Source organism: Pteropus alecto, unplaced genomic scaffold (genome assembly GCF_000325575.1).
Source record: "Pteropus alecto unplaced genomic scaffold, ASM32557v1 scaffold86, whole genome shotgun sequence".
NCBI classification, from domain to species: Eukaryota; Metazoa; Chordata; class Mammalia; order Chiroptera; family Pteropodidae; genus Pteropus; species Pteropus alecto.
Genome location: NW_006442109.1, coordinates 28485351 through 28495250, shown reverse-complemented (window position 1 = coordinate 28495250; position 9900 = coordinate 28485351). Strand labels below are relative to the sequence as shown.

The window sequence follows — 9900 nt, the reverse complement described above, 5'->3', positions numbered from 1 at the left end:
GGGGATTATGCTCATAGAAACCCAGAACTTTCATCCCTTGGATCTAGAAAGTGACCATGGACGACTGTCAGCCGAGAGAAGACTACGTCCTTCTCTTTGTACTCTTCTGTTTCTTTAGGCAGTGACCTTGATAAGACAGATTAGGTCAGTGTGGTTTATTACTTGGATCAGGATCACTCAGACTCTTGAACTCCGCATGCTTAATAAGTTCCTCCAGGTGATTCTGGTAGTTGTCTTAGTACCTCAGTGTTATTGCCTCCCCTAATCTCAAAGCTCTGCCCTACTAGTAGCATCTAGGTACGACTACTCAGGATAGATATGTCACTGTGGGGACTGCTTATGTCCTCTGCCCACAGCTTGGCCCTGGAGCTCATTTGGGAGCAGATAGCAGTGCGGAGGAGAAGGATGCTTGTGTCTGAGCCTCCACATGTGGTGGCCAGATGATGCGTTTAATAGGCTTTCCCTGGGCCTGTCCTGTGTCCCCTGTGGGTCTTATTGTTTTCCAGGGATAAAGGGCAAGGGGCTGGTGGGCTCTGGTTTGGATGTTGGCCTGTGAAGGAGAGGCACAGCCTGGCTTGCAGTACCCAGTAAATAGATGAGCCGGTGGCCTCACCAGACAAAGCTTGAATGGAATACCCTGCTTTGACTTGTATTCACTGGACATTGAAATAGAGGTGGAATTCGATATACTTGTCCTTACATCTTCCCCCCACCACTTGGAGACAGCTCTGGGTTTTGAGCCTATCATAGAAAGTTACATCATGAGTAATGATAAAAATGAAACCACTTAAAAATTAATTTGACCATCTTAATGGAAGATGATAGGGGGAAGGCCACTGGGAACTCCCAAACAAGACTCTTTCTTCCACTGTGTTTTTGGGAGTTTGTGAACGCACATAGAGAAGATGCTTCTGAATCAGATAGTATTTAATGGAAGAAAGAGGCAGTTAGAAATCAGATGAAAATCCTTCCAAGGTGGAACCTTGAAAAGAAAGCCAGATATGAGTTCTGGTTTCCACATAGTTGTCGTGGTAGCTGTTTACAGTGTCATCCACCTGTGGGCTTTCCTTCCCAGAATTGCAGGAGTCAGGCCAACCTTTCTCTGGAGCTTCTTGGTCAGAGTGAACATGTGCAGAAGGCCTCCCAGGGTTTACCCAAACAGCAGGGCAGGGGATTGATACCAGATGACCCAGCCACTTAGGTTTTGGATCTGCTGCCAAGGAAAAGGCATGTTTTTTGTGAGGAGTTCTGAAACTCCCTGCCAGCATCTCTTCTGCCCTCTGCTGTACTGCTGTCCCAATTTTCTCTCAGACTATGGTTCTCCTGTCCTCTGTTACTAATCTTGCTTTTTATTTTATTTTATTATTATTATTTTTTTTACTTTTATCAGTGAGATATAATTGACATATAATGAACAGTGTGTAAGTTTATGGTATACAACATGTTGATTTGATAGTCCTGCTTCTTTAGGTCCAAATCTATGCTATGTAACTCTCGCCTTCCTCAGGCTATTTACACACACATTCTTTGCTTTGTATCTATTCCTTGTGCTTTGATCCTCCATCTTTGATCAGCGTGTGTTTCTTAGTAAAACTCCAAGTCCTCTTTCTTCATTTATTCATCTGCCTCTGCACTTCTGTAGCTTTCCAAATAGTGAGTACTCAGGTCCTCTTGTCTTAAGAGGTCTGTCTGGATAAAGCAGGAGCTGCAATGACTGTTTTCTGAACCACACCTTAGCTGACAGAGGCAGCAGACAAAACCAGTTCTGTGTGTTTGTAAGCAGGGTCCATGGCATTCGCCTGTTGAATTTGCTGGGGGAACTTTGAATAGGTGCTACAAAGGTGTTTCCCTGCTGCTAATAAATGTAAAGTTCCTGTCAAGGTCATAGTTTAATCTGGGCTGCCTTTTCCACTCTCCCGAACAACTTCCACCCCCAGCCCAGTATGGTGGCTCTGGCCTGGGCTATCTGGAACACGTGCTGGTGATGGAGGAGATATCCCGAGCTTCTGGAGCAGTGGGAATCAGTTATGGTGCTCACTCCAACCTCTGCATCAACCAAATTGTGCGTAATGGAAATGATGCCCAGAAGGAGAAGTACCTCCCCAAGGTGAGGAAATGGGAATGGAGAAACACATGCTGATCTCATGGTGTAATCACCAGCCATGAACCACACTGGCAAGGTCTGGTCAGACTTGCTTTCTGTAGCATGCTGTCCTGAACCAGATATGGTTAGTTTAGGAAGGGGTTAAGGATTTGCTTTCAAATATTTCAGTCAAAAAAATTAAAAATTGGGCCAGACCTCCTGAGTTTTTCACTGGACAACATTTGCAGAGAGCACTTTTAAGAAATGGAAGACTAGGACTTGCTTGCCTAGCACAGAGAATGGGAAAAGGAGAGAGATTTTCAGCCTTGTAGATACTCAGCTTCTCTTATAGGACTTTACTAATACCTTGGTCTGGAGAGACGTTTAAGGGGTCATATGAACAGGCAAGCAGTATCTGTGAGTTCCTGTAAGTACTTCTGAAGACGTAACCAGGCCCTTTGGGATTTTCTTTGTAGCTCATCAGCGGTGAGTACATTGGAGCCCTGGCCATGAGTGAGACCAATGCTGGCTCTGATGTTGTCTCCATGAAGCTAAAAGCAGAAAAGACAGGTGAGGCCTCTCTTGACTTAGGAGCTGAAATGGGCAGAGGGACAGACCTTCTTGGGGTAAGGGAGCAATAATTGAGGGTAGCCTCTGCTAGGTTTCCAGAACTGTTTCCCAGCTGGGCAGCTTCCTGCTTAGCAGCAGGTCTGTGGACTAGCTGGCTGAGATGGGCCAACACAGCTAGAGTAAGTAGCCAAATTCCTGTTCTTAGGAGATCACTACATCCTGAATGGCAACAAGTTCTGGGTCACCAATGGCCCCGATGCTGACATCCTTGTTGTCTATGCCAAGACAGATCTCACTGCTGTGCCAGCTTCTCGGGGTATCACAGCCTTCATTGTGGAGAAGGTGAGTGTGTGGGTGTGTGGGGGGGGGGGTTGCACAGCAGGGGGCTTTTGTTTCCTGCCAGTGCTGCCAGTGCCAGATCCCTTCATTGATCACAAACACGGTCAATATTGTGTACTCTGCCAGGGCTCCCTGGGGCGGGGGTGAGGCAGAAGGGCAGACTGAAAGGAGGGTGGCCAAAAAATAGAATCCAGGGAAGATGCTTCAAGTCTGAGATCAGTGGAGCCAGCCACAGAGCCAGGTCACACAAAGAGGGCCAGGAAGTTGAGGACTGAAAGGAGACAACTAGATTTGACAGTGAGGATGTCATCAGGAGGTGCTGAGAGCAGCTATGGGAGACTGAGCTGGGAGTGGGAATGCGAGTGAACACTGAAGACTGTACCTTCTGAATCTTGACAGTAGAAGCAAGAGGGAGATGAGCAGGCGTTAGAATGAAAAGTTAGGACTTTGTTTTTAAAAATGGGAGAGAACTGAACAAATTTTTTGGTAAAGAGAAGAAAATAGGAGAGAGAGAAAATAGGAGAGAGAGAGAAAACACAACGGAGAGTTTAGAGAGACGATTTAAGGCTGGTTTATAGGTGATGGGGGAACATGTATCTAATGACTTTGAGGTGGGAGACCAGGGCACCTGTGAGGGCTGGGGACCATGGGGGTGGGGGAGTTGGTAGAGTTTCGTGAGTGAGTGTCCTAGAGGTTGGCAGTACACTCCCTAGGGAGAGGGAGAGTAGCCAACTAGGATTGGAGGGCAAGAGAAGTAAGTAGCCCAAAGGGCCTGGCTAAGATTAGGAAGTTCAAGGTGGTTTAACACCATTTTCATCAGCCAGGAGGTGAGGGGAGCATCCCGTGCGCTCCGCCAGGCATCTGCCAACTCACACTGCATCTGATTAGTCCAGGTCAAAGCACACAGGTGGTTAAATTTATCCCAGGTGAGACTCAATTAGGTACATATAGCAGAGGAACAAGGGGGCAAAGGAATTGAATGAGCTGGTGGGTGTGTCTTGGAAGTGATTTCCCTAAGGAAAGGAAACAAAGCCAGGAAGGGTCAAGAGGACCCCAGGGATCAGATGTTTGAGAGAGAACCGCTCCTGTGTGAAGTGGGGAGAACACAAGCTGGCAGCAGAGGAGGCTGGGGTCGAGGTGGAGTGTCAGGGCCGGAGCTTCCAGGAGAGGAGCAGTCGCATACAGGGTCGGGGCCCTGGGAGTAGGATGCTGCTGTGCCTTCGAGTACAGGGACTGGATGGGAAGGTGGGCATTTTTCAGGGGTCTTCCCTTTACTAGGCCCCCTTGGGGACCTGGTCTGTAATCAAAGCCACCTCTTGTTTCTGTAAAGAGTATGCCTGGTTTCAGCACCTCCAAAAAACTGGACAAGCTGGGGATGAGGGGCTCTAACACCTGTGAGCTAATCTTTGAAGACTGCAAGGTTCCAGGTGAGTCTGAAAAAGGGTGAGCCCCTGTCTTGACACCTTCATAAGCTGAGAAAGCCCATCTCTGGGTTGGAGAGGTTCCCCATTGTTAGCTTACCAATGACTTGTGGCTAGACAGTGAGCCTGCCACTGCTGTCCTTGCCCACTGGCCCATACAAGTGGAACTCTGGGGCTGCTGGTAGCTATTCTGGTATGCCTGACTGTGGCTACGATGAAAGGTGGTGTTTCCTTGTGTGAATAGTATGCTGCCAGGGGTCAGATTCCAGGATCTGGGGTAGAAAGATAAGACCTGCCCTCACCCATAATGTCTTTCAGACATCCTTGTTTGTGTGTTCCCCTATATAGCCTTGGTGAAGTGTTCATTAACAATGCTAAAACACCAGTACAGATCCTTGTCAGGAAAAAACTCCAGGGCCATCCAGGGTCCTGGCTTCCAGGGTAGAGAGGTGCTCAGCAGTTTCTGTCACTAATGCTGAATGGCCCATCTCCTGGACAAAGATTCTTCCATGGACCACTCTTGGAGAGGAGCAGGTGGGTGATACTGGATCAGAACAGGCTAGACCTGGGAGAAAAAGTAATCATGGACACAAGTGTAGAAAAACTAGGAAGGGGTTGGATGACTTCTAGACCAAATTAGCTTTTCTTCTTTCTCATCCAAGGCAGTGGAGGGAGAGGAGAGGCAGATCTGACGATCGAGCCTTTGTGTCTGGTCTTCTGGATGGTGTGTATGTGGTGGTGGTAGGATCCATCCAGCATGCTCTACATCTGACTGGGAATGGTGAAGTCCACCCTTCAATCTTACCCAGAACCCTAGTTGGTCAGGTGACATATTTTAGTGCCTTGTGTGAGAGACATGGTGCCAACCCTAGTAGCTTTTATAAAAGTAGGGAATTCGTGGACGGCCCTTTTCCCTCTGACCAGCACTTTCCCCGGCAGCTGACAACATCTTGGGCCATCTAAATAAGGGTGTCTACGTGCTGATGACTGGGCTGGACCTGGAGCGGCTGGTGCTGGCTGGTGGGCCCCTTGGGTGAGTGTGAGTTTCAGTGGGAGACAGGGCTTTTGGCCTCCTTGGCAAGTGGTGCCCTTGCAAACAGCAGCTGCAGCCGTCCCCTTGTGAGTCAACACCTTCTGGCAGATGTACTTTCTCTACTGGAGACAAAAAGAATCTCCTCCTCCCTCGTATAATTTCTTCACACTAACGGGAAAAATCACGTCTACAGCCATGCTACCCTGAACAAGCCTGATCCCATCTGATCTTGGAAGCTAAGCAGGGTTGGGGCCTGGTTAGTACTCAGATGGGAGACCACCTAGGAAGACCAGGTGCTGTAGGCGTAAAAAAATAAAAAAAAAAGGGATTGTAACCTGACAAGGTCCTTGCAATCTGTGAGGTCAACCAAGGGTTGGCTTACCCCAAAAATAAATAAAATAAAATAATAAAATAAAAATAAAGGGAAAGATCATTAGGTGAAGGCCAGAGGAGCAATACTGCTTAGTTACCCAAGATGTGAAATAGGATGCCAGGGCTCTAAGTCCCCTCTATGCCGGGGTCATGCTACTCTGTCTGGTCTTGGGGGACAGGGCACAAGTCCTGGGCAGTCAGTGCAGTGATTAAGCAGGGGTGACAAGCGTCCTCACACTCCTTTTCTCTTCCCTAGAACTCCACCTCCTTGTCTCACTGAACTGTCCCCCTAAGGCCTTTCCATGCTGGCATTTTGCCACCCCGACTGGCAGTGGGAGGACAGCAAGGCACAGCCCTTTCTCCTCTCCACAGGCTCATGCAGGCCGTCCTTGACCACACCATTCCCTACCTGCATGTGAGGGAAGCCTTTGGCCAGAAGATCGGCCACTTCCAGGTGAGTGGAATGCTTTGTTGAAATGTACTGTCATTGGGCTCAAGTTTTCGTTAACAAATGAGTACATAGGGCATGTGCTATGGGGCATTTATTATCCTTCCCCAAGAAAATGTGTTTGAATGCTTGGAATACAGCCTTCTTCAGCACACCTAGCTTTGGAAGTTGTCACGTGTCACCTCACTTCCTGTTTGAGATGAATGAACTAGGCATTGTAAGGGTGGAAGGCAAAGTGTGCAGGTTGTGGGGAGGCATGCGGGAAAGGGGTGGCATTTCTAATCACTTTCTGGTCTGAAGATGCTGCAGGACATTAATGAGGGTGGTAGTGGGTAGAGGGCCATCTCAGCGTGTCCAAGGCCCTCTTGCCTTAAGTCCAGACCCACTAACATCTCTGTGATCCTGGGCAAGTCCCATCTCCTTTCCGTGCCCTGACTTCCTCATTCCTGGCTGTCAGGTTGTTACTGCTGACCTGCTTTCAGTAACTAGGGAGAGTGAGAGGAGTGTGGCTTCAGCATGTTGACTTGTGACCTCCCTTTGTGCCCAGTTGATGCAGGGGAAAATGGCTGACATGTACACCCGCCTCATGGCATGTCGGCAGTATGTCTACAATGTCGCCAAGGCCTGTGATGAAGGCCACTGCACCGCCAAGGTAGGGGCCAGCCCAGAGGAGGCAGTGGACCAGCTGTTGGGACCCGTTTTCTGTGTGGCCTTGGCAGGGCTCTGCTGACCCCTGGCCTCCTTCCACAGGATTGTGCAGGTGTGATTCTTTACTCAGCTGAGTGTGCCACACAGGTGGCCCTGGATGGCATTCAGTGTTTTGGTAAGTAGCCCCTACTCCCCATTCCCAGGGCTACCCACGCTTCCAGAGGTTTCCTCTTTACCCCTCTGAGCTTCAGCTAGCTGCAGCTGAGCTGATGCTGTTTGGCTCTTCCTGCTCCACCTGCGAGGAGGATATGTAAAAGCAAATGAGAAAACTGCTAGAGGCCATAAATTGCTACTACTTTCAGCATTGCTCCGCTCTCATCCACCCCCACCTCCTGGTCCAATGGACACTGGGAAGTGGGCAGAGAGAGATGCCTCAGAGGTAGGACAGCCTCGTTTCAATGGTGCACAGGAGTCAAGTGCACAGACTCAAGCCAGGTGGCCCAGGTTAGAATCCTGGGTCTACCACTGGCTGGCTTTGTGTCTTGTGCAAATTACTTCACCTCTCTGGGCCTAGCATTCAGTAAGTGCTATTCAGTATCTCCTTGTCTGTACCCCTTCTCCATGTCTGCCAGTGGTCATCCCCTCTCCCTGCCTGTTATCCTCCGCACTCTGGGTGGTCTCCCAGCCACTTGTCCACCCACTTCCCAACTAGGTATTCCCCACACTCTTCCTGCTTGCCATCTTTTGCTGCTTCTCTTTAACCAATCTCTCCTCTTTTGGCCTGTTTCTATATCCTTGGAATTCTGTTTGTCCACTACTGATCACTTTTCCTGTTGTCCTTTCTTCTCTCCCCAAACCCCGGCTACAGGTGGCAATGGCTACATCAACGACTTTCCCATGGGCCGCTTTCTGCGAGATGCCAAGATATATGAGATTGGGGGTGGGACCAGTGAGATAAGGCGGCTGATCATCGGCAGAGCCTTCAACAAAGACTTCCACTAACCCCAAGACCCTTCACCTCTCTTCCCAGCACCTAGAGGCCTTTGGAAGTAGAGGTGTGGCAACACTCTGCCAGAGGCAGGCCCTGCTGTTCAGCTGCCCTTCTTGCATCAGCCTTCTGGCCTGGTTGAGTTCTCCACAACAGCTGCCAAGCACTATGGGCCTTAGAGCCAGGCCAGGTAGCCAGCCCAGGAAAAGCATTCAGTGGTTTAAAATGGACTTGGCAGGAAGCATAGTGGCTTTTCTGGAGCTGGTTGGGATGGGCTTTGGTGACTCTGTGTTCTTGTTCTCTAACTTCCAAACCTGATGCCTCCCACCTTCCAGGGTGGGCACCTGGGGCAGGCAAGCGGCTACCCTTTTTTCTTGGGTGAGCCCGTGGCAGGGAGCCCTCTGCTGAAGTATACCGCAAACATTGACCCTGTCCATTTATTTGAACTTGGTAGCCTCTTTCAGGGGAAAACCTCCCAAAATCTAGCCCTTGTTTCTGCTGATTTTGAGAGGCATCAGCAACCAGCAACTTATGAGCAAGGGCTCACCCTACAGCAGCCCATCTGTTCCTCCAGGGCTTCATGTTGTAGGGCTGAAATCCCACCATATTGGATACAACTTTGGGAATGGGCATTTCAGAACCCCTGTGTTATACAGAGTCCACTGTGGAGCAGAAGCCAGCATGCTCATGAAGGGTCATCTTAATACTGGCCTCTGTAGCAGCACCTCTGAGCCCTTTGGCATTGCTCTCCCACCGCCACTGTTCAGTCCTGGCCATGCGACAGCCCACAGATTACTGGACAGTAGTCCTGCATTGTCTGGCTCGACTCCAGCCAAGGCTGCCTGTGTACATTTCTCTGGACACCCTATGGCTAATTTTGTTACAGCTGCACAGCAGCTGCTGCCATTTTGTATTAAACATCTGCTTCTACACTGGTGGTTTTGAGGGAGAAGCAATCGACTGGCTATTGTCTCCTGTCTGGCTCCGGCCCCTTGTCTTTGGAGAGTGGCTGATCCAGGTCCTGCTCCTGCCCTCCAGTATACTCGTTAAGGACAAAGGGTTGGAATCAGCCTTTAGGAGAGAGGAACTCTCAGCCTCCCTTTTCCAGAGCTCCCAGGGAGTTTTAAAGGAAGGAGGGAGCCCAGAGTGGTAGAGCTAAAAGGAAACTCCTAAGTTTCTGGAAACTATCTCCATGTTTTTATTTAAAAAATCAAGACAATTTGATTTTGTGAAGGTTGGAGTTAGAGCTAGAATTCAGATCACCAGAAATAGGGGTTCTGAGAACCTCTTGGGGCCAGCCTCAGGCCCTACTGCACAGCTGCCTGGAGGGAGCATAGTCAGAGTGGAACGTTTTGGGGTTGTTCCACTCCTATCTAAGCTCCCTGAAAGAGAATTGGTTTTCTTGGCTCTCACTCAGCTCAGCAGTGCGTCTTCTGACTTTTGGTTCTGGCCCGTATAGGCAAGTGCTATTCTATACCTACACTAGCACAGTTCTAGCCTGAGGAGAAGACCCAGGGCTTATGGCCCTGCTCCTTCACTTCCCCCACCCTGCCTCCTGTTATGTTGGAAATGAATGTGGCTAAAATGGTGGCCTTGCTGCCTTTAGCGTGTGGCTGGAACAACAGGCTTGGAGACATTCAGAATGTGACTGGGATGTTTTTTCCAGTGAGGCGGGGTGGGGGTGGTTGAAGCCTGCCACCAACTTAGGGAGAAAGTGATCGTTCTGATGCTATATGTGAAACAGATATGTTTAAAAATAAAGTACCCCCCCCAAAAAAAAACCCAGCCTGAGTCATGAATGGAAGGGCAGGGGGCCCTTCCACTGTTTCTTGTGGAGTTTTTGGTTGTTTATATGCATTGTGCAACTCTACAGCAGCCACTGCTAGTCCTTCCTGGGTCTGCCTCTAATTCCACTCCAGTTTTAAGCAGGTCACTATCAGCCCAGCTCCCCTGTTGACAAGCATCCCTGTTTTCCTACTGTTTGCCCTCTATAATAAC

General features: G+C 49.4%; 1 protein-coding gene and 1 pseudogene across 1 annotated transcript in view; both read left to right on the top strand.

Moving 5' to 3' along the window:
• Positions 1-9674, top strand: part of IVD (isovaleryl-CoA dehydrogenase) — an 11305-nt gene extending 1631 nt beyond the window's left edge. Inside the window, exons 4-12 of the mRNA XM_015596117.2 lie at positions 1937-2107; positions 2560-2653; positions 2859-2995; positions 4323-4419; positions 5353-5446; positions 6191-6272; positions 6814-6918; positions 7017-7089; positions 7783-9674. Of these exons, the coding sequence (XP_015451603.1) occupies positions 1937-2107; positions 2560-2653; positions 2859-2995; positions 4323-4419; positions 5353-5446; positions 6191-6272; positions 6814-6918; positions 7017-7089; positions 7783-7916 (987 nt within the window). The 3' untranslated portion in view covers positions 7917-9674. The remainder of the gene's footprint in view (positions 1-1936; positions 2108-2559; positions 2654-2858; positions 2996-4322; positions 4420-5352; positions 5447-6190; positions 6273-6813; positions 6919-7016; positions 7090-7782) is intronic.
• On the top strand, positions 5632-5751 carry LOC112469627 (annotated as a pseudogene).
• Positions 9675-9900: the final 226 nt, after the last annotated feature.